Source organism: Cricetulus griseus (assembly GCF_003668045.3).
Source record: "Cricetulus griseus strain 17A/GY chromosome 1 unlocalized genomic scaffold, alternate assembly CriGri-PICRH-1.0 chr1_1, whole genome shotgun sequence".
Lineage (NCBI taxonomy): Eukaryota > Metazoa > Chordata > Mammalia > Rodentia > Cricetidae > Cricetulus > Cricetulus griseus.
Genome location: NW_023276807.1, coordinates 222,743,669 through 222,767,125, shown reverse-complemented (window position 1 = coordinate 222,767,125; position 23,457 = coordinate 222,743,669). Strand labels below are relative to the sequence as shown.

Sequence of the window (23,457 nt, the reverse complement as noted above, 5' to 3'; positions counted from 1 at the left end):
CCCTTCCCCCCAAATCTCCTCTCCATCCCTGGCTTCTAACCACTGATATGAGCTTTAGGTTCCTATAAGCCTCCAGCTCTTTATAGGAAGTCAGGCAGCTAAACGCATGCTCTTCTCCAGGCTTTTTTATATGGCATTCTCGTAATATGGCTCTTGTCATTTACTGTGCCTTGAAAAAGACCGTCTCAGAACACAGTGCACCTCCTTTGGCTGCAGACATCCTAGTGTATATATGTGCCAGAGCATCCTCCACCAGCGGCGAACTAATGGAGAGCTGGCTCAATTCAGTTCAGAAGTTGTTCAACTGAAAGTGCAGTTTTATGATAAATATTGAGCGCCACTCCTTTATATGTATCAGCAATTGATACAGTTTTTTTGTTAGTTTAAAAAAAATAAAAAATAATTAGGGATTTGCTCTGCGAGGGTGGAAAGCTGTCTTATTAAATTACAAAATCAAAGTACAGAAGTTTGTTCAGGAAGCGAATTAATGAATAAGTAAGAAATGCAAGGTAAGTAAATAGTTCAGATGAAAATTTACGTGTATGCATTATTAGATAGGTAAATAGGTAGGTAGGTAGGCAGACAAACAGATAGATATTGTTGATATATGATAAAATGATAGATAGATACTGCTGAAATATGGTAAATGATAGATAGATAGATAGATAGATAGATAGATAGATAGATAGATGATAGGTAGAACTTTTAAAAGGAGAAATTAACTGGAAATGAGATAAAGAACTTTCAGCTAGATGTTGTGGCTCATGCTTATAATCCCAATACTCAAAAGGTTGAGACAGGAGGATTTCTGAAATTTCAGAGCTACCCTATGTTATTTTCTTAGTCACTGTTCTGTTGTTGTGAAGAGACACCATGACCAAGGCAAATCTTATAAAAGAAAGCATTTAATTGGAGGCTTGCTTACCGTTTCAGAGGGTGTTAGTCTATTATCATCATGCCAGGGGCATGGCAGGAGCATGGTGCAACTCATGGCACTGGAACAAAAGCTGAGAGTTTCATCCTGATCCACAGGCAGAGACAGACAGAGACAGAGACAGAGACAGAAATATGACAACACGGAACCCCTCTTAAGTAATTTAGTGAAGGATGAGGGCTATCATTAGGTATGTAGATGAAACAAGACGGGCTCTAAGTTGATTGTTGTTGATGACAGAGGTCGTGTACATGAACTTATTATCCAGGCTCTGCGTGTGTGTGTGTGTGTGTGTGTGTGTGTGTGTGTGTGTGTGTGTGTGTGTGTGTGTGTGTTGAAACTCAATAATATAAAAACAAACAAAAAAACATTGCCCAATCTATTTCCACACACTTGAATTTGAGTGATCTCTCTCAGCTTGCTGAGTAGCTGGGACTATGGACATATGCCATCATTTTCAGCTTCAAATATCTTACTTAGTAAAAAATGAAACCAAACTTTAAAAATTTGGGACTTTCTTTTTCATGAAATACCCACTTATATCTTAATTTCTAAAAAAAAGGCTACTCTTCCTATTTTTGAATATTAAAGATACTTGCCCTCCATCTAAAATATGCATGTTGTATTTCCATCTCTCCCCTCTGTGTGCAGCGTTTGATCGTGACTCCTGAGAGCACCAAATTTCATAATGGTACTTGGAAATCTATCATTATACCCAGTGGACATTTCTCAATCACTCACTGGTGCCAAACATTGTCCCATTTTCGCAGATAAGCAACCTAAGATACCATGCCCAGGTTACCCAGCAACTAGATAACTGCTGCAGGCTCTCCAGCCCACTGAGAGCTAGTGATACGTGGTACTCTTTTACTTCATGGGTTCTGTCTTTTTTTTCTTTCCAGGATAGAGTCAATATTGATGGGGCCTGAGGAGATGGTTCTGTCAGCAAAGTGCCTACTGCATAAGCAAGAGTTTGAATCCATAGCACCCACTCACATCAAAGTGAGATGTGACAGCACAAATACATAATAGCTCCAGTGCTAGGGTCAAATGGAGACAGGTTGTATCTGACCGCTCATTGGCCAACCAATCTAGCCAAATCATCAAGAAGCACTGTCTTGAAAAATAAGGTGGAAAGTGATAGAGGAAGACTACCAGTGTTGACCTCTGACCTTCACATGCATGCCTACATGGCTGCATGTGACCTGCACACACATGCACATATCCACAAGAGAACAAATACATGACACTGGGGATGGGGGGGGCGGTGATAAAAATTCACTAATATTTTCTCCCTTTCATCTGATAATCCCATTTCTGTATGTTTTACCCTGAGTAGTTTGTCTGATAATTAGACTCTGAGGACCTGAGAAGTTGGGTGAAAATGGAGTTGAGGGACTTGCTGGTGCTTTGAAGTCAAGTCTATCATTCTGGGATTTGTTGACTTTTGACCTTCCTGGTTGGCAGGTCCATCCTGGAACCACTGTTTGAGCGCAGAGCTTCATCGGGAGCCAGAGTTGAAGATCTGCCACCCAAAGAAGACAGTGAGAACCGGATTAGCAAGTTCAAGAGAAAAGACTGGAGTCTGAGCAAGTCACAAGTCATTGCAGAGAAACCGCCAGAACCTGACATGATGGTAAAAAAAAAAAAAATGGGGGGGGAGAAAGAACGAGTAAAAGCAAACACTGGCGGTATACCAATGTCTGCCCCTCAGTCAGCACATCTTCCTTTACTGCACAGCAGCGAGCCACAGATAGAAGCCTGGCCGCAGCTAGTCTTAGGACATAGCAGCCTATGGTGGTGTCAAATCACAGATGGCAGGAAGAAAAGCATATACGGAGAGTTTCAAGTCTCCGAGTCAATATTGGCACAAGATCTCATACCCACAGCGTAAACATGTGGGTTGCACTTGGAATCACAGCTCTTGCTACTGTGTTCCATAAGTTGGTGCAAACATTTTCATTTCACTTTTTAACACTAAAGAAGACACCTTTTGTCTCCCATAAACCAGGTCAAGTTAAGTGTTCAGCAAACCAACTTTCCCTAAGAGTCAGGGTTGCTTATTTCCAACTTAGATAGTATAGGTCATGGTCAGAAACAAACCAGTGGCCAGACCAAAAGTTATCTGTGTTTTGATGTCATTCTCAATAAGTATCTATGCCAAGTGCCTGCCATGTAACAATACAGTGACCTTAGAAGTAACAGTTGGAGATGGTAGGGAGATGGGTCAGTATGTAAAGAGCGTTTCACTCCAAGTGGGAAGCTTGGGTGGGTATGACAGCCTGTGTGTGATTTCAGTGCATGGCTAGCCTATATCAGACATCGAGCTTTAGGTTCAGCTATGTAATGGAGAGGAGTAGAGTAAGATAACCCAAGTTGAGCTTAGCCTTCACATGCATGTGCACACACACTTGAGAACAGAAAGAAAAACGGCCCCTGTTATTTTCTGTCCAGCATTTAAGGTTGTTCAGAGTGTTACTGAGGTCTGCCATGTCCACCATGAAGTTTTAATGTTTTGGATTTCCCTCTTTGTTTCCAGAGCCCAGGCAAAAAAACACAAAGGCCAAAGAGTCTCCAGCTCATGGACAGCCGGCTGACACCATTCCACAGTTCTTCACCTATGCAGTCTACAGTCTTGAGCCCACCTCCACTCACTCCCAAAGCTACAAGGACCCTAAGTGAGTTTTTCCATGTCTCCTAGATTCATTCTACTAGGAAATGGAATGTGGCTGTAAATCCGGTAACTCTTAATCACACCAGCCACAGATCATAAGAGGCTGTGGCAAAGTCAATTCTGTTCCATGGCCATTAGAATCATCAAAGAGCTGGAGTTTGGGGCTGGGCTTATTTCAGTAGCGATCCTGGGGATCTGCCTGTCCTTTTCCAACTGCAAGTCACTTACAGCATTACTACTGAGTAGCTAAACCCATTCAGAGATTTAAAAAAAAACAGACCCATCCTGTATGCTGCTGTTAACCTGAAGCCAGGCATATGCAGCACTCCAGACAAACTTGGAGGTTCCCATAGTGCAGATGGAGGACATGTCTGCCGTTGCCCATCCAGTCAAGTGTTCTGTACAGCCAGGTGAAGCTTTCTGCAGAGCATACATGTTTCCCTAAATACTTAGAGTACATTGGAAAATAGTTTCTTAAAACTAGAAACTGTTCTCATCCTAAGCTTAAGAGTAAACATGGGGCTGGAGATATGGCTCAGAGGTTAAAAGCACTGGATGGCTCTTCCAGAGGTCCTGAGTTCAATTCCCAGCATCCACATGGTGGCTCACAACCATCTGTACTGAAATCTGGTGCCCTCTTCTGGCCTGCAGGCTGACATGCAGGCAGAACACTGTATGCATAATAAATATATCAAAAAAAAAAAAAAGAATAAACATGGGATGGGTGGTGGTAGCACACACCTTCAATCCCAGCACTCCGAAGGCAGAGGCAGAGACAGGCAGATCTCAGTGAATTCAAGGCCGGCCTGGTCTACAGAGTGAATTCCAGGACAGTCAGAGCTGTTACACAGAAAATTCCTGTCTCAAAAAAACCAACCAAACAAAACAGAGTAAACATGGGAATTTATGCTTCAGAATTCTGCGTGAAGCTTTCTGGTGAATTAAAGACCAACTGTGGTTGGGCAGAGTCGAGGTCTTCTCTTTTCTTTCCACAGAAACCTCAGAAATGGCAACAGCACTGTATATGAGGCTGGTATAGGTGCTGTGGTGGCAAACATTATTTTTGTGAAGAATCTGAATAAATCCTTCAGTCCGTATCATTTGTATCATTTTCAGGTTCCCCATCTTTGCAGACAGATGGGCTGACGGCTTCTGTCCCTCCTCCACCTCCCCCAAAAAGCAAGCCCTATGAGAGCAGCCAGAGGAACTCAGCTGAGGTAAGAACCTGTGTTGCTGTCAGTGTGGATACCAAGCACTACCGCTGGAAAGACAGCACTGGATTGTCCATGCTGTATAGTGGAGAGGCTTTCCCTACACTGCGTGCCCACACGCCGTAGTCAGTGCTTGGTTCATTCCTGCAGCCTCAGGAGATGAGAAGGGAAATGTGCCAGAAGCCTGCTTCATTTGGTCGTGTGACTGAAGGAGGCATACCCTCCACTTCCCACATGGTGGTAAGATGAGTGAGTTCAAGTTCACACCAAAGTGTCACTTCTGAATGGTTGTTCTGCAGTGGACTCAGAAGGGTTTCATTCCTTCTTTCAGTAAATATTACTAAGTATTTGTCAGGTACCCAAGTGTTGGTGGTGCAATCATGAGTGTGTGTGTGTGTGTGTGTGTGTGTGTGTGTGTGTGTGTGTATGTGTGTTCAGTTCAAGAGAACAAGGACAGTAGCTGGGTTTCTGTTCCACCTGACCCATCAGCCAATTAGCCCCAAATAAGCACACAGAGACATATTAATTATTAAACTGTTGGCTGATGGCTCAAGCTCCTTACTGGCTATTATTAGCCCATTTCTATTAAACTATGCATTGCCATGAAGCTGTGGTTTACCTGTAATCCGGCATGTTACTCCTCTGGCATCTATATGGCTTCTGTCTCAAGACCTCTCTCCAGCATTCTCCTTACCTGGTAGCCCCATCTATACTTTCTGTCTGGCTATTGACCAATCAATAAGAGAAACACATATACAGAAGAACGTCCCCCATCAAAGGACCAATGAGTATTGTTCCCTTTTTGTCTTGTATAGACCACAAAGATGCTCGTCAACTTAAAAATAAAACTAATGTATGGACTGGAAATAAGAAAAAGGGACTGTGTGTAATTCCATGTGTCTTCTCTCCAGATTGCACCCCCCTTGCCTGTCCGGAGAGAAGCCAAAGCCCCGCCCCCACCACCTCCAAAGGCTCGAAAGTCAGGCATCCTGTCTTCTGAGCCAGGCTCTCAGTGAAGATGTCAGTCTGGCTCTGCACCTCTGAGTGCCTTGGACCACTGTTGCCTGAGAACGGCCCCTAGAAAGGGTGGCCTGCCATGCAGGGCTCCCTGCCAGCACTGCTTCCCACACTGAGACGATTCCCCAGCTCAGAACTGTTTGTCCATCTGAAGGCCATGCCACATCCTCTTTAGCCCATGGAACTTCCAGAACTGGCCATCTTTATGCATGAACAAGCAAGTGCTGTCCTTTTCCCATGGTGGCATGTTGGCCTCAACCACTGACTTGCTGGGTCTTCGGATATTCGGATGCCTCTGCCAGCTCTCCTGCAGTGATGAAGTGACAGTGCAGTGGAGAACAGCCCCAGCAACTGACTCCTGTGTGGATTTCTCAGATGGCTTCGGAACTGCTGTGTTTAAGACTTCCTTCCTTCTCTCCTGTCGGCATCCCTACCCTGCCTAATCTCCCGAGAGCCAGATACCAAGTACACTCCAGGAGTTGCCATGGTTTCTTTCCCTAATGTCTACTGTTGCCTTTGAGGGAAAGAGCACATGTGTGTGTATTGGAGGTGGGTCCACTCTCTGGTGTAGATGGCTTCTCCAAGATTCTGTGGACTCACATTCTGGCACTCTCCCGATGAATAGCCCCCACCATGCATCAGTCATGTGCTGACCCTTGGATTCCTTTGAAACTTTTGCACTCTGTTTCCCATCCTCTGCTTCTCTCTGAGTTCACATCCTGGGTACTGAGGGACCTAGAAGCCATGGTCCTCCTAGCTACATTTCCAGACCCTATTGGCCTGATGAGATGGTCCCTGCCTGCTACTTGACTTTACCCTGGAGAATACAGTGCAATATTCCCTTTGATTATTTATTCCTCTTGTTCATATAATTAATCTGATTGCTTGCTGATGGTACTAATGTCCATAATCCTTTCAGAAGGAAAAATTAAGGTGACTTTGATGGCTAAATATTATGTTCACATAAATACATAAATGACCACAAGATGTACAGATATTTTGAGCTAGACTGGTTTTAAGATTCACACACACACACACACACACACACACACACACACACACACACACACACACACACACACATCATTTGTAGGTAAGGAAATCAGGGGCTACACACAGAAAGTGGACTACAGGCTTTTTCTAACAGCCCAGCTTGCTCACATAGGATGTACCCAAGATAACACATGGATCTAAAAGACATCTCTAACAAGGTCCTGATGGTCTAGCCCCAGCTAGAAAGGTATCTGAAAAGCTCAGATAGTTCTATAAGACTTAGGTATTAATGGCAAAACTGAAGGTTTTTGTGTGACTTGGGGCTACCTTGGGCTTTCTAGAATCTTTGAGCGGTATTGCCCTCAATCTAGTCTTCCAAGTTCAAGTGCACAGAGAGATTTTAGCTGTGTGAATCTGCACCTGCCTACCTGCTTTGCTTTGTTTGCATAGCTCTTTCACTACCACCTTTGTTAAGAGAGATACACCTGGTTCATCACAGCAATCAAGGCAGCAAAAGCCAGAGATATGCCAGGCACAGCACTAGAGAAGTTAGTGTGTCTATCTTAGAAATGCCACACCAGTCTCTATTCTTTATTTCCATCAAGGAGCACCCTCATGTGATCGGGGAAAACACACAGGCTCTGGAATTTTAAGCTGCTTTGGTCTGAAATCCCAGGTGTCACTTCACATTTGAAATTCTCTGTGTGTTTGCTTTCTCACTTTTGAAGTGGAGGCATTACCTCCCACACAGGTGCTAATGGGGGTGCCATTAAGGTGGAATGGGGTCGTGCAATCATCGACCTTCTTTTTCTCTCCTAGACCTGGGTAAGATTTGATGCTGTTCATTTTTCTTCAAGGTATTTGAGGGTGAATTCAGTTATGCAGATCTTACTTAAAAGATGGCGGCCTTGGGCACCACATTCGTGGAAGGGTTAGTAAGAGATGAAGATCGTCTTAAGTGAAAACATCCAAGCCCTGCAAAGAAGCAGGAAGGCCTCAGAAGGGTGATAGAAGGCATCCATGGAGCTTGGGAAGAGCCCTAGCAAACTGACTAGAAAGGATTTAAAGATGTCACTATACTTTGCAGGCTGCCATGGAAACAGAAACTGGGTGGGAAAAGAGCAAATCCCTAGCCTATTCTTGCAGATTAGTAGACATGAGTCCTGAGTTTGGTCTCTGGGCAGTGCTGGACCTGTTGTTGTTCAGAGATGCCCTACCCCCCTCACCCCTTTTTTAGTAAGGCATTTTTCCCATGATTCCCTTTCCACATTAATAAAAATAACAGCTTTCAGCTGCCTTGACACACAGGACTCTGGGTGATGTTGTAGGTACTGATTTACATACAGGGCACTGGGAGACTCACTTCTTTGGGAAGCTGTCTTGGGGTTTCTATTGCTATATTAGCTTGTATCAAGTTGACATAAAACTATCCAGCACAAGAGCTATGGATGAAGAAGGGGTTAATTTGATTAGAAGAAAAATTATTATCTGTCCTGCAATGATGTTAAATATAGAAGGGACAGGAAGCAGAGGGCAGAAAGGACCAGTTTTTATTGCCCTTGCCAAGATCTCTGAGGCATGGAAGGCACTGAAATCAGCCCTGAGATTGTCACAATCTTTATGAATGAATGTTGATTGATGGCTTGTGAGTGAGTTTGAGGCATTGTTACATCACTCTTTTTCATTCCCTCTCTGTCATGGTGACTTGTCTTGCTGTGAGGTCGTTTTGTTTTGGTTTGGTTTTTTGTTTTTTGTTTGTTCTTTAAAGAAAGTATACCCTTGCTGAAGGCTAGACACAGTACTAGTCCCTTGGTGCACTCAGTCGAAACGGCCTGCTATGCAATTCAATCCAGTGTGCTATTGGATCAGAAAGTCAGCACTATATGAAAAGAAAAGCCCTAAATAAGGCTGCTTAGCAGTGGATGGCCTCCTCCCTCCACCTCCACCCCTTGCTTGGCTCCAGCCAGGGACACCCATTGTAAACTTAGCCACACTGTAGATCCCTTGGATAAAACAAGGTGTCTCACAAGAGCTCAGATGGCATAACCACCCTTGTCACTGATTTCCAAGCTGAGTCTTTCCCTTCCAGTTGCCTTCAGATTGAGGGGCACATTTTCATTTTGCAGCTTATATACAGTGAGTACACAAATCCCAGAAGTGCAGATAGAGACATCCTTAGATAGCTAGACACCCATGTGACCTTTTCCCAGACAGACATGACTCCGGTATCCCAGAAGAAGCCTGCATGCCAGTAACACAATTCTGTGAGACGTAATTGGGAGGTCCTTTTAAGTTTGTGCCTTCACCCTCACACTTCTCAGGTATAATGAAATGGAGATAAGGCCCGCCCCATCGACACAAGACAGCAGAGATGATGTACCATATTGCAAGTCCATGTTCTTGTCTGTTGTATGTTGGAGACTGCATGGACTCAGTTTCCTTCTGCTCTGGCCTTCATCATTCTAAGGAAACAAAGTGAGACTTCTGTCCAGAGGCTTTCGCTGTATGAACTGGAATCCACATTTTTCACCCTCTACTGGTGCTTTGAGCCTGCCAGGCCTGGCTATTCTGGGCAAAAGATTTGTGAATATTAATGAGCCTAGCATCTATTTTTTAGATATTGGTACAAATTGTCCTAACTCTCTGCGGCAGCCGTGGTTAATAGTCTTCAGAGTCACCAAGCTGGCCTGCTGTGTCTAGACTTCCAGTCCCTTGCTAAGAGACACACTTCCCTCGTGTGCTTTGGAAAGTTGACAACTACTGCTTTCTTGGACACTTCCATTCCTCTCTATTATTTAGAATTCAATTGGAAGTGTTGAAGATGAAGCTCACTTGGCTTAGCATTGCGAGGTCCTGGGTCCTAGTCTCAGTACAGCAGAAGAAATAAAAATTGGAAAAAGTGAAGCTTCTCTCTGGGTGGGTTCAGAGTTAAACCATTAGCTGTTATCTGTAGGAGGAATTGTTTTCCTTCTGGGCATTAACTTCTAGTTGACTCTTCAGACGCAGCAGCAGCCGTTCTCCCATACACATGTCCAAGCTCATCTCTCAGTCACCTCCTAGGGGGTTGTTCACCCAGAGTCCTGTCAAAATGCCTTCACCATGATTTTATAAGTAATTGGATTTCATACATGAACAGTTAGGGAGATGTGTGTTGAAGAGTTTTGTTCATATTTGCTGTTATTTATTTTGTAAATTAAAATGGAAATGTATTTTAAAGTTTACTATGTGTTTAGCTTGTTATTGTTTTTAGATTATTAAAATAAGATCTTGGGCTTTAATGGTTTTTCCCTAGTGACAGCTCCTTCAAGACACTTCACCCTCAGGGCCCCTCTGGACTCATTTCATTACAGATCCTGTAGAAATGCATACTGTGGGATCCTGGTGTCTGTCTTACATAGAACTAATAAAATCTGGAATCTTCTCTTTTTTTGCCCTGCTCACCCATGCCTTTGTTGTCTGAGCTGAGCTGAAAGTTTTCTGAAGGAAAGTTATTCCATGTGTGCAGGTTTTGTGTGTTCTTCACTGGCACGAGTAAGAGGATAAATAAAGTAAGAGTATCTAAGCTGGCCCAATCAATCTATTACTTTTAACAGCTAGTAATGTCCTATTATCTATGTGTCAAAGGATAACCCTATGTGCTTATCAAAAATATAGGTGGCATTTGTCCTGAGGCATGAGTGAATGTTAGGCTAGGTGCATTCTGGACACCCATGATGCATGGACATGTGCATTCGTGCACTCGTGAACACACACATACACAGTGCATAATTGTAATATGTATGTAAGGTATATACTTGTAAATATATATATTCAAGGTACATTGAGAGGTAAAATCTTCAGATAGAGGGAAAGCTTTGACATTTAGTAAAGGTAATGTTTTTATATTCGCTATTCCCCTTGATCTTTTGGGCCATCTGTGGATTAAGTGGACCCAATAGGCTTGCAAACTGCCATGTGTCATCCCAAGTCTATAACAGCAACAGCAGCTGAATGAACACCTTTTTATCCCATTCTAGAGAACCCATGGCTCAGTAAAAAAAAAAATTTCTCCCAGAGATGGTGTTTGATAGTAGAAGCCCAATGCTCCAAGTATAATGCATGAGAAGGTCTGTTGCTTTTTTTAAAAAATAGGTTCATTAATAGCAAGTTCAAGGCCCATTTGAGTAATATGAGACTGTTTAAAACAAACCATTAATGAAAGATGTTAGGCTTCCACTTGCCAATCACAGTATTTTTAAAAAACAATCAAATTTACAATATTCCATGGGCATTTGCTGAAATTTGAGTTTTCTCAGTAGTTCCATAGCTACTTGAAAGTTGGGGGATATGTGAGAATTGTGTCATCACATCTAGGACCTCATGGAATGGCCACAGTAAAACCTAATTGGTTATGAGCAGCCCCAGTTTCCTATTTCAGTTCCAACAACCCAACACTCCCAAGTCTCAGCTTCATTGGCTGTTCTTTGCTGTGCAGTTTAGGGAGTGGGCCCCCCAAGCCCTAAGCTTCGGCTTCATTGCTTGAAAGTGAAGACAGTCATGGCTATTTCTCATCTTGCTCGAAGATATTTGTGCATGTATATCTAACCTGAAGCCTGACTCTGTCCTTGTGGGGGATGAAAGGTGGCCCAGGAGACAAGAGAACACCAGGTTCTGTCTGCAATGGACTGTTTACACTTTTGTTTAAGTTCTCAGGAAAACGATGTGCGGCCCTGGTCCCTGCTATGGATGTGGTATGTGTCCTAAAGAGCCACATTCTGGAAGCCTGTCCCAAAGTTGTCAAAGCTTTATGGAGAGGTGGGTCTTCAGGTCATGATGAAAGCACCCTCAGAATGGCCTAATGCCTGTCTCATGAAAGTGGGTCAGGCCCTATAGGACTAAATCAATTACTATGAGAGTAATGAGAGTAGATGTTGTAAAGTGAGATGACCCAGTGTTTGGCATCCTCTGTGAACGTCCCATACCACTGTGATGTGATTCCCATGACATAATCCAAACACAACGGATATGGCCTCCCAAGTTAAGACAGTTTAGCCTCCAAAATTTTGAGCCACAAAAAAAAAAAAAAACAAAAAACAACAACAACAAAAAAAACCTTTCCTTATTAAGTACTTAGCCTCAGGGATTTGGCTACAGCAATAGAAAAATAGTTCTGAATGAACCTCATACCACCTAGCAAAGACAATATGGAACCAGAAGGAGCACTGGACAAGGAGTCCAGAAGCCTCTGCCTCTCCTCTGCTTCCACGGGATTCTAGCTGACTTTGAGAGGCAGAGGGAGGACAGTTCTTTCCCAGCAGCAGGAGATACAGTTATGATCCTATAGAAACCAGGTGAACTAGTTTCCTCTGGCCTCAGCCAGTATATGACCATTGCCTTCTCTTTGTGAATGCAGGGTGGATGTGAGCCGTGGATTACATCTCTTGGTCAAAAAGACACTTGATCGTTGTGGTTTCTTTTCCATCTACCACATGTCCTCATCTAAAGAGCTGCATCCACCCACCCCTGCCCCTGTCACCTGTAGTGGATGAGGGCGCTGATCTCCCACTACCAGCTGCAACACTCCCGGAAGTGGGCCCCTTCTCTGTTGGGCAGTACCGTAGAGCTGACCCTATTGGTGGGTATGGGTGAATCTGCTGAGAATACAAGCATGGGAGAGCTGGCCCTGAGGTCATGAGAGCTGGAAAGCGGGTCCTGCTCCTCACCAGCTGCAGAACTCGGGAGAGTGCCTACTGAACCTCCCCTGGGCAACACAGTAGAGTTGGCTCTGATGGTGCAGCTGTGGGAAGGCATACTCTAGGCATGAAAGCAGGAGAACTGGTCCCGCCCCTTGCTCATCGCTGCAAGGGGTGAGCTAGCCAGGGCTATGCTGGAGAGCTCACCCTGGTGGTGGTGGTGGTGGTGGTGGTAGTGGTGAGAGGTGCTGGAGGGCTGACCAACTTCTCAGGCCCAGAACCAGGGTTATGAGTTGGCCCACCCCAACATCCACCCCCTGTATGATCTGTGGGAGCACATGAAGGAGCCCATCCTGTAAACCCAAAGCTGCAGGACCTCCATGACACAGGACAACGGGATATCCAAGAGGAGTCCCAGTGAGGGTCCAGCATCAATAGTGTAGCACAAACCAGAGGCCTCGAACCAGACCAAGTAAAGATATATGGACAAAAGGTAATAGACTATGTGACTCACTGTGTCACACTACAGCTTTGATGGCAAGAGGTTTTTCTTTTCTTTTTTTTCATTTTTTTCTCTTAAATTTTGTTTTATTGTGGGGGAGGTTGCAAGGGCAGAGACACAGAAGGGACAGGAAATGAATGGGATCTAGATGCAAGATGTGAAAGACACAAAAAATAAAAAATGTTAAAAAAAAAAAAAAGCATCCTGAGCTTGGAGTCAGAGGACCATCACATTTACAGGACTTGATCCACAACACATCACTTTATTATGAAATACATGCTACTGGGCACAGAAATGCTGAAACCCACACAATTACAGATCTATATCAGGTCACAAATTTCAATGTCCACATTACACTTGGGTGTTGTGGATCCTTTGGGGCCAATGCATTTACATCTTCTTCTGCCTGGTTTCCTCTTCAATCAGACTTTCCTGAAAAACACATAACATGAATATCAATGTTGAATTGGCTAGCTGAGTTTCATTGTTTCTGATATTCAGATCTAAGAATTTGTTATTCACTCAAAAGTGCTAGAAACATGGCAGACAGTATCTTGTAGACCTGTGGACACCCTAAAATCTAGGTTAATCGCTCAAAGGGTGTCATATCGAGGAAGGATTGGGTCAAATCAGCCTTTCCTTGGAGTCCTTCATGACGTCATGCCTAGGGAATTTTGGCTGGTTATTTCGACTGGGCTATAGGCAAGATTAGAACAAGAAAGGAAATAGAGATGACTGCCCACCTTCATCTTTGTCCACTGAGTGTGGACTTTGAAGTCAATGGAGAAAACTTAAAAATCAGCCTTATCTTCATGCAGGATTTACTGAGGATTTCCCTCCTTCTCTGAGTAACTGGAAGTTGGCCATATGCTTTCTGACTGCTGCGGGTCAGTGGGAAAGCAGCTCAGAGAACACCGACACTCGTTCTAGGTTCACTTTCCCCATTCAGTTTGTTTCATGCTTCTATTCTCATAAACAACCAATATTACAGCCACAGTAGTAACACATCCCTGTAATTGTAGCTTCTCTGGAGGTTGAAAGGAACCTCAAATTCAAGTCCGACTTGGGCTGCACTGCCTGAGAAAGTTAGTGAGATTCTGTCTCACATTATAAAGATTTTTTTTTTTAAGTAGGAGGAGGGCCAAGGATATAATCCTTACAGTGCTTGTCAGCATAAGATCTTACCTGTGGTCAATACCCAATACCAAAAGAGGAAAGGGGGAAGAGAGAATGAGAATGGTGGGCATTTGGGCCTAACAAAACTACAAGTCAAATCTGTGGCTCCGAGTTATAAATTTTTTAAGTTTTGAATATTGTGATCCAAAGTGGGGGAGTGACCTAAAGCCTTGCTTTTGGTTTCTATAGTTCCCAAGGTTCTAGAAGCAATGGCTGAATCAAGAGAGGGTAGGAGTCATCTCAGGGATGAATAGCTAGGGGGTTGACTATTCTTTGAAAATTGGAGGATTACAGTGGGAAGAAATTTGCCAGTCATTCCAAAGGCTGAAACCGGGATTAGTAGATAAAGGGTATATAGACACATTTAAATCAATTTCAGAAAAACAGGTAGCTTCCAAACATGAGTGCTATCTATGCAGGGTGGACACTCTGTAAGCTACAAAGGGCCCTGCTACAGGAGTGACTCCGGTGGCTGACAGGTCACAGTACCCAAACTCCTTTCTGACTCTAGCTCTATGCAGTGACCACTGTAACTCACCAGAGCTCCTCGAAGGTCCCTGAGAGGCGAACGAGGCCAGCGGACAGTGCATTCGAAGTGCTGGGGTTCTGCTAGCTGATCCACCTCTTTGCCCATCTGGAGATAAAGAAGATTCTCAAAGATGAAAATACAGAAACAAGACAGAGCTTTCCATTTCCACCAAGAGTAAGGACTGGGGGTTATGATGCTGAGTGAGAAGCTGGACAACTGTGAGTCTGTGGAGTTTAAGGATGCATTTTTAAAGAATGAGCTGGAATTCAGGAGGTGATGGGGACAGTAAGAAGAGATCATGTTCTCTCAGACAAGAGTGAAGTGTTCTGAGCCTCACAAACAGACAGGACACAAAAAGTGCATGAGCTTTAGAGCCCTGATTGGGCTGGGTTTCTGTTTGTTATGTTGTTTTTGTTGCTGCTGTTCTTTCATTTTATTTCAAACAGGGTTTCACTCTGTATCCCAGACTGCTCACAGACTCACTGTGTAGTCTAGCCTTGAACTAGCTTACAGTGGTGTGTTTGTGTATCAAATTGACAAGGGGCGGAGTTGTGATGGTTGTTTCTAATAGCCAATTTGATATAATATAAATCGCCTGGGAAAAGACTGTCTAGATCAGGTTGGTTGTGGACCTGTCTAGTATCTTGAATGTTCATAGATGTGGGAAGATGAAGCCCACTGTGGGCAGCGTCATTTCCTGGGTTTGGGTCCTGGAAAGCAAGCTGTGTGCTAGGCATTTATTCTGTCTGTTCTTGACTATGGATGTAACTAGCTATTTTGAGTTCCTGCCCTCACTTCCCCACAAGGATGGTCTCTCTGGAACTGTAAGCCACATAAACCATTTTTCCACTAAATTACGTTTGGTCAGTGTGTTTTATCACAACAGTAATGAAACTGGGACAGAAACCTTCCTTTTTAGCCTCCAAGGGACTGTGACTACAGGTGTGAGCACCACACCCATCGAGGTTGGTTTCTGGTTTTCACTACATCCTAGTTCCATGAAATTTGCTTCAAAAATAATCCACAGAATGGAGGCTTCTGATTCTGGGGCTTTGTTCTATCTTCAAAACCAGACAATACCTCGGTTTTAAGTTTCTCTGATGTGTTTCTTCTCAGTTCTGAGTTACTGTTTGGACTAATCAACTAATGTAAATGGCTTCCCTCATGTAATACTCCCCATCCTTAATAAGTGAAGTTTTAAGATAAAACACGTGTCCTACATTAATGCTGGTGCCAGCACTGTAACCTAATCTGGAGGAAATTAAATCTAGTATGTTTTCCACCTCACAATCTTAAATTTGACAATTCATGGAGTTAAACATCCTCCAGGTTCTTTACTTAAATGTCTCTATCAGTGGCAAGAAATAACAACACTTATGTCCTTGATACAGATACTTACTGGTGAATTACACAAGAGTACTGATTTAATATCATAGATATTTGAGAGCATGGTGCCTTGTCATGAACTTGGTGTTCCGCTCTCTTCACATCTGCCCTGCTGTTTGTTTCCTTAGTCTCTGTCAAAGGTGCGAGGAGGAACCTGGCTTCCACTCCATGAAGTCTTATTTCACTGGAGTCAGTATCTAGGGTAAGCTCACAGCCGTGCCACTGGGGTTTGCACTGCACAGCTCACACAGAAGTGAGTCAATGCGGGGAAACCTTACCTCTTGGAAAGAATCACTCAAGTGTTCAGCGTTTCTCTTTCCTCCAGGGCGCAATCCATAGGACCAGTGCTGGCTGGAGCAGCCTTCCAAACAGAGGCTCAGCAGAACAACAACAGCTGTAAGTTTGGGGATCATCTCCACTCTAAGGGACATCAAGACACCATCATGACAGACCCAGACTGAAGGAGAACAAGGAGTGCTTAGTAAAGAGACAAGAATCTGGACCACTGACCCTCCAGAAGCTGCAGAGGAAGTCATGCAGCTGGTAGGTATTTCATGAAGACAATGAAACACAGGGACACCTGCCTGTCTTGAGCTCCGTAGACCTTGGGGACAAACCCCTGTACTTGATTCTGGCATCTTCTGCGGGTTTTTTTTTTTTTTTTTTTGGTAATGTAGTCCATTTTTAGTTTTGTTTGGTTGGTTATCTGAAACCCATAATTCATCCCTTATCAAATTCACTTTGCCTGTAACCCTCCTCGTTCTCATCTTTGTCATTCATGAGATTAGAATTGGGCCATCTGCTCTGAAAAAGCAGCTCCCCCTAGATGTCTCTGGTTAATAACAGGTTGCTTGACTTTAAATGGCAACCCTGTGGCATTGCTGACATCTAGTCTTTAGGGCATTACAGCTGGCCAGACCAGCTTCAAGACCAAGAACTGATCTAGGTGGAGATACCTAGCTCAGATACCCCTCTTGCCTAGTAAGCCTAGAGTTAATTGATAAAATGTGCCTCTAAATTAATTTCATCTGATGGGGAAGAAGCCAAAATTAGTGTCCAACACTGGGCCATGCTGGGTTCCACCAAGATTGGATCTCCACCAAAGGCTGGTGGTTGACAAGGTCAGTCAATGAAGGGCAAGGCTTCCCTTGGATACCATAACATCTAGACTTGACCCTTGAGTGCAAAATACCCTTCGGACATACAAAACAAGCAACATTAAAAATAGTGCTAGAAGTACAATTTTACCTGTTGGGAAATGAAAGCCAAAGAGATACCAAACTTCCTTTGGTGAGTTGAGTGCTGCAATGTTTCTGCTTTCCTGGCTTCCTTTTTATATGATTTTTTTTTCTGGGACACCGAAATCCTCCCTGCTGGTGAATGATGAGGTATAGCACAGCGCAGACAATAGTTTTAATAATGATGTTTAAATCCTCACAAAAAGCCTTTTAATGGTGAATGTAATTGGGACACCTGCTGTTCTGTTACATTTTCTTAAACCTGGTCATTAAAATCTTAGCTAAAACTTTCACAGCTGAAGTCACCCTTCTAAGGGATTAAAATTCAGCTATGCTGTGTTCCCTTGAGGAAGGTGGCAGCCCTATGAGAGTTCAAGGAAAACCAGTGTCTTAGATGAGATGAAGTTAAACACACACACACAAAACTTTCACAGGGAAGTTAAGCAATAAATACAGAGCGTTGAGACAAAGTGCGTGGGAGCCAGTATTAGCATTTGAGTCTCAGTAAAAGGAAAATTTAAATCAGATAATCATAGTGTTATTCCCAAGCTAAAAAAAAAAAATCTAATTTAGGGCTGGTGAGATGGCTCAGTGGGGAGAGGCTGCTGTCAATTTTGATGATCTGAGTTCCATTCTAGGGTCTCACAAAATAGAGTAAGAGAACTGATTCTCTTGAGGTGTCCTCTGACCTCCACACACATGCTGTGTGGCGCGCGCGAGCACACACACACACACACACACACACACACACACACACACACACACACACACACACACACACACTTTTCCTATAATCCCTGAAAGTAGTCCTCTGCTTCCTGCCTGTTAATGACTCTTTGTATCTGGTCAACATTCAACACACAAAGATTTCGCTGAGTCATTGAATGAATGAAGGGCCTTTTAAGCAGGTTTGGCAGACCCTACCTCAATTTTCAACTTCCAAGGTTATTTTATCTGATACAGAATGAAATCTCTATGTACAATACATTGTTACACTACCTAAGCTTCAAAATGCTTTAAAAATAACATTGTATTTGATCTTTATACAGTTGAGATTGGCAACATCGCTGGTAGGATGCTAACCCCAGCAGTTGCTGCCCAGAGTTCTCTGAAATAATTCCATTTATAAGGGTTTCTAGTAACGAGTAATAGTAGCAGGCCTAGATTAAGAGACATTGGCTTCCCAGGTGATCTCTGCCCAGTTCTTATGACAGGGTAGAGAAGAGTGACTTCAGTGACTATCATTTCGTTTAGATACCTCCACTAACATGCTACTCACACAAAGTGTGGGACCTCATCTCACTAGAATATGCAAGGGAGGTGATTTTTCAATAAGAATTCCTGAAGTTTAAACAATTTTACTTCAAACTGTCCACTGTGTTTTGTTTGTTAGAAATGTGCTTCTTAGTGTTACTCGAGGGAAAAACAAAAAACTGTAGTGTCTGGCTAGACCTAACAGAATGATAAAGATGTGGGGGCCCTGTTGTCAGAGAACCTCAATGTGTCTATACTGATTTTTAAAAATTTCAAAAATATTTATGAAGACAGCAACACAGATGGAAAATTTCAGATATGCCCTGGCCTAAGTACACTTAGACTTGCCTCAGGTCACACAGAGCCTAAGGACAGAAACCAAATGTGTCCTACTTTCTATAGCATCAAATGAACTATTAAGCCATTGTGCCATTGGTGAGGTTTTGAGGCGTAGAGACAGACTTTTAGATCTCTCATGAGTGCATGCTTAAGCCAATTTACCTAAGATTGAAATTGATCAGCTGGGTTTAAATAATTGGACTTTATAATTGTCACAATTTTCTTTTTCTAAATCCAAAAGAACGTTTTATAGGGGAAAACTACTTCATTTTGAACAAATAGCTCAAAATGATTACAATGATTTTGTTCCTTCCTGAATGACAGGTGAACAACCTCTTTCTTGCCCTAATGTAAAATCTCAGCAGGAGGCCTGTGGGACTAACTGTCGCTCACACCACTAAGCCAGGCACTGAAAGGCCTGAGAATGAAGCCTTGGGGAACATGCTTTATCCTGAAATAATGTAACCATTTTTCTTTGTAGTTTGATGCTTTTCATTTTAAAGATACTACTTCCTTGGGGAAATTAACAGAATTCTAGAGTTTTTCATGTATAAAAGATGATTTAAAGTTGACCTGGGAGTAGGCTTGTGACAGAAATAATATTCATAAAATGAATGGGAGAAAATAGGTCTTGATTACTAAAGAAAGCCATCATAGTAATGACTTTACAACATTTCTTACTCAAAATCCCTTCAAAGGGCTGCTGAGGAACTTGGCCGTACCAGAGACTGACACATATTGCCTTAGACAGTTACTTGAGTAGAGAACTGAGTGTTATCAATGGAAACTATCTAGCCAATGTAGGCCCTCTCACAGGCTCTATTTGAACTTATATACCCACATGATCACCACCAGTGATAATGCAAGTTATCCTTGGAACTCTTCCCTTTCTTAGAAATCTCTCTCTTAGACATCAGGCAAAACCAAATTTCTTGCCCAATACAACAAATGAACGACACTCGTGAGCTATAGAGCAACACAAATCACTGGATGTCTTCCTTAGTGGAGAACCGAAAGTGCTGTAGCATGGTAGTCTCTGAAAAGAGGATCATGAAACCATATCCAAGAGGTGAATTTGCTTTAATGGCTTTACCAACAAAACTAACCCATTAAGAGCACCATACCGTTCGCTCCTGCATGCACCATCATGAATAACTGTGGGAAATGCAGAAAGGGTTGAATTTCAAAAGCAAGAGCAGAAGCAGCCTGTCAGCGTTCCACACCATTTATTAATGCAGTTTACATCAGAACCCTGTGTGCAGTTCCCAAGCACACTGTGTGTTTACATCTTCCAGCTCCCTCTGCAGTCTCAGGGCTGTCTGCAGAGGACCATTCAGTGAACGAACACAGTCTATAATTATTGAAAATAGAGTGCAGTGAAATGAGTTAAATATAATTTAGGCACATATTGATTATGAAAATAGGTATCTCTCAATACAATACTTCTCTGTCTTGGTAAAAATAATAACGCAAAGAAAATAATTTATTTTCAAAGTTGCTTTCCTGTCCCTGTAAAGGAGCACTCTCCTCCCACTGTGCATATGAGCCCTTTACTGTGAAGGAAAGCTTTGCATATGTAGATATAAGAATAAGCTACAGAATAATGAAGACATGCCACTCTCCTGAAGGAGACAAGGTCACCTGTGATGATTCACTACCTCAAGCTGACGAGTCTGTAGGATTTAGAACCCATTTGGACACAGCTTATATCCCTGCTCTTAGAAAACACATAAGGACACTAGGACACCCACTAAGAAGGCCCAACTGCTGCTGCTGTTGTACAGATAATGAAAAACTCAAGAAAACTCTACGACAATTTCATTCAAAAACAAGACAACAGAAAATATTTTTTTAAGAGCCACAATTACTGACTGACTGATAATGCAGCTTATACTAGCCGAATGCTTAATTTTTATTCATCATTTTTTTGGTGGCTGTAATCAAACCATCAGTTTAGAATTCCTTGGTCCCCCTCTGTAGGGTTTTAATTGTAATTATCTGATGTTGCCTTCTCATAGGCCATTCTGCAGGATTTATTCATACTTTATAGTTCCAACTGCAGTGGATTTAGATTATTCTAAGCTGGTCCTGTATAAACTACTTGGCATTACATGAACTGTGCTGAGGATACAGGTTGGTGTTTTGGTTCTGAAGTATCTTCTTATGCTTGTGATAAGAAGCATAAGAGCACGAGAACTGGACTATGAATGGACAGAGCAGCCTAATCCGGTACCGAATGGAACTCGCCCATAACAAAGCTGAGGCATGCTCACTGGACAGCTGCAGCAACTGGTGGAGCCTTCCTTCTCCTGCAGAATGATATACAAGGTCTTTCCTTCCATCCTGCCTCAAGATGTGAGAACAGAATGGGATTCAAATTTAGCTACTGTTTTTTTTTTTTTCTAAAAAAGTAAACATTATAGAAATGAATCTGAAAAGAGCCATAGGGAGTCTTACCCTCACCACACTCACATATGATAGGGATTTGAAGAGGGAAGGCATCACTAAAGCTATTCATAAACCTCAACAACTCTTCAGTTTTCAAGACGTTTAACAATTTAAACATCCTTACTGCATCTAGGTGTTCAATAAATATATTTGCATATATTGTGCTTTTCATAAATTAAAATTCTCAAATGCATCGTAAACCAAGATGGTACTTCTACACAGTGCCTATATAAAAGCAAATATAATAGATACTACTCCTGGTCAGAAACCAGACAAATGCCCCAACTCCACTCAAAATGCAGCAGCACGATCTACTTTCCCTACATCTATAAACAGAGTGTTCTTCTGTTATAGTCATAATGTGGGGGAAATTCAATTGTTTCCCCTTATGCACCTCTGGGAACAAGCATTTGCCTCTAATTCCCGTACAATGTTATCTCCTCTAGACAATTGGATGAATGGAGAAATAAAATAAAGACACGTTTCATCAGGGACATGTTCCTCCAGCTCTTGCCACTCTCATCTGACACTCTGGGACATATGTAATGGTGTCAGCATCTCTTCAAATATGGCACCCTTCACGTTGGAACCTCTCAGGTTGGCTTCCTGGAGGTCACACCCCGACAAATCACAGTTCTGTAAGACAAAATAAGACTTTTAGAGCTTAAGTGATTTAGGATGGGACTTGGTTCTACCTAAAATGATTTCTCAGCATGGCAGGACAATATTTCCAAGTGTTCTTATTTTTGAAATACTTCTACTAATGTACTGGGGTGGTTTGAATAAGAATGGCCCCCGTAGGCTCCCACATTTGAATGCTTAGTCACCACATAATGGAGTAGAGCTTTTTGAAAGGACTAGGAGGATTGGGAGGTGTGACCTCATTGGAGGAAGTGTATCACTAGGGGTGGATTTTGAAATTTGAAAAGCCCATGCCAGGTATGTGCTCGCTCCACCCTCCCTCTGCTTATGGGATCAGGATGTAGCTCTCAGTGACTTCTCTAGCACCATGCCTGCCTGCCACCATGCTCCCTGCCATGATAATGAACTAAGCCTCTGAAAGTGTATGAAGCACCCAGTTAAATGCTTTTCCTATTATTCATGGCATCTCACAATGATCTGGAACTCAAGTTCCGAGGCATCCACTGAACACTCTCCTCTGACCTCCATGGGCACCAGGCATGCATATGGCATACGCAGCAGGCAAAACACTTATAAACATAAATAGAAAGAACTGAAAGGACTATATTAATGTTGCAAAGCCAGTTCCTTTTGCCTTTAAAGGAATTTGTTGCTCTGATTCTAAGAACTATCAAGAGATCAAGGCAAACAAAACAAAACAGAAAGTCCACAGTAATCTAAATTTTCATATACAATTCTATCTGTGCCACATGTCATATTGTTCAGTAAGACACAGCTACCAGAAACATGTAGTTATTTAAGTTTAAATGAATTAAAATGAAGTAGTTTTCTTTAGAATTGTGTCTCGGTTGTACCAAGTTCAAATGTCCAACAACTAAGTGTTTAGTTGGCCTGTGTACTCAACAGCACAGATACAAACACACCCCTCAGTGCGGGAAGTAGCATTTGGCAGCACTATGTAGACAACAGCCACTAAGCCAGGTATGGAGGCACACACCTATGATTCCAGGATTTGTGGGGGCTGAGAAAAGAAAATCATATATAACCTGAGCTATATAATAGAGTTCTTATATGCAAACAAGCAAGCTACCTAAATATATAAATCAAGAAGACATATAGAATTTAGGTCTTTTTTTTTTTCTTTTCTTTTCTCTTTCTGAGACAGGGTTTCTCTGTGTAGCTTTGGAGCCTATCCTGGCACTCACTCTGGAGACCAGGCTGGCCTCGAACTCACAGAGATCCACCTGCCTCTGCCTCCTGAGTGCTGGGATTAAAGGCATGCACCACCAACGCCTGGCTAGAATATAGGTCTTATGAAAAAAAAATAGACAAAATTTGAATCTCAAACTGAGATTCAAACTGAACATGATGCCAGGTTACAATGGGCTTTTCCTGAACCTAATGTTAAACCCTGAAATGATTTACATTTTTCAAGTAGTTTG

General features: G+C 42.7%; 3 protein-coding genes across 4 annotated transcripts in view; 1 reads left to right on the top strand and 2 right to left on the bottom strand.

Annotated features, from left to right (window-relative positions):
* Dock5 (dedicator of cytokinesis 5) overlaps positions 1–10,258 on the top strand; it is a 184,865-nt gene extending 174,607 nt beyond the window's left edge. Inside the window, exons 49-52 of one of the 2 annotated variants that reach the window (XM_035452751.1) lie at positions 2,402–2,570; positions 3,474–3,612; positions 4,725–4,825; positions 5,731–10,258. In XM_035452751.1, coding sequence (XP_035308642.1) covers positions 2,402–2,570; positions 3,474–3,612; positions 4,725–4,825; positions 5,731–5,835 — 514 coding nt within the window. In that variant the 3' untranslated portion in view covers positions 5,836–10,258. The remainder of the gene's footprint in view (positions 1–2,401; positions 2,571–3,473; positions 3,613–4,724; positions 4,826–5,730) is intronic. The other variant, XM_027390260.2, reaches the window with a different exon arrangement.
* A 2,972-nt stretch (positions 10,259–13,230) lies between these two features.
* Positions 13,231–19,984, bottom strand: Gnrh1 (gonadotropin releasing hormone 1). Its single transcript, XM_027390267.2, has 3 exons — positions 16,373–19,984; positions 14,718–14,813; positions 13,231–13,435 (listed from the first exon to the last, which is right to left on the bottom strand). Exons 1-3 carry the CDS (start codon positions 16,868–16,870, stop codon positions 13,394–13,396), a joined length of 636 nt encoding a protein of 211 aa, XP_027246068.1. The 5' UTR covers positions 16,871–19,984; the 3' UTR covers positions 13,231–13,393.
* A 150-nt stretch (positions 19,985–20,134) lies between these two features.
* Kctd9 (potassium channel tetramerization domain containing 9) overlaps positions 20,135–23,457 on the bottom strand; it is a 31,803-nt gene continuing 28,480 nt past the window's right edge. The window contains exon 12 of the mRNA XM_027390266.2: positions 20,135–22,009. Coding sequence (XP_027246067.1) covers positions 21,893–22,009 — 117 coding nt within the window. The 3' untranslated portion in view covers positions 20,135–21,892. The remainder of the gene's footprint in view (positions 22,010–23,457) is intronic.

Bases quoted from the DNA above. Each gene is read 5' to 3' on its own strand.
- Gnrh1 (XM_027390267.2), bottom strand. From the start codon at position 16,870: ATGACAAAGATGAGAACGAGGAGGGTTACAGGCAAAGTGAATTTGATA. The intron at 14,814-16,372 runs GTAAGGTTTCCC...CTTTATCTCCAG, and splicing joins TGAGTGATTCTTTCCAAGAG to ATGGGCAAAGAGGTGGATCA. The intron at 13,436-14,717 runs GTGAGTTACAGT...TGTGTTTTTCAG, and splicing joins GGGACCTTCGAGGAGCTCTG to GAAAGTCTGATTGAAGAGGA.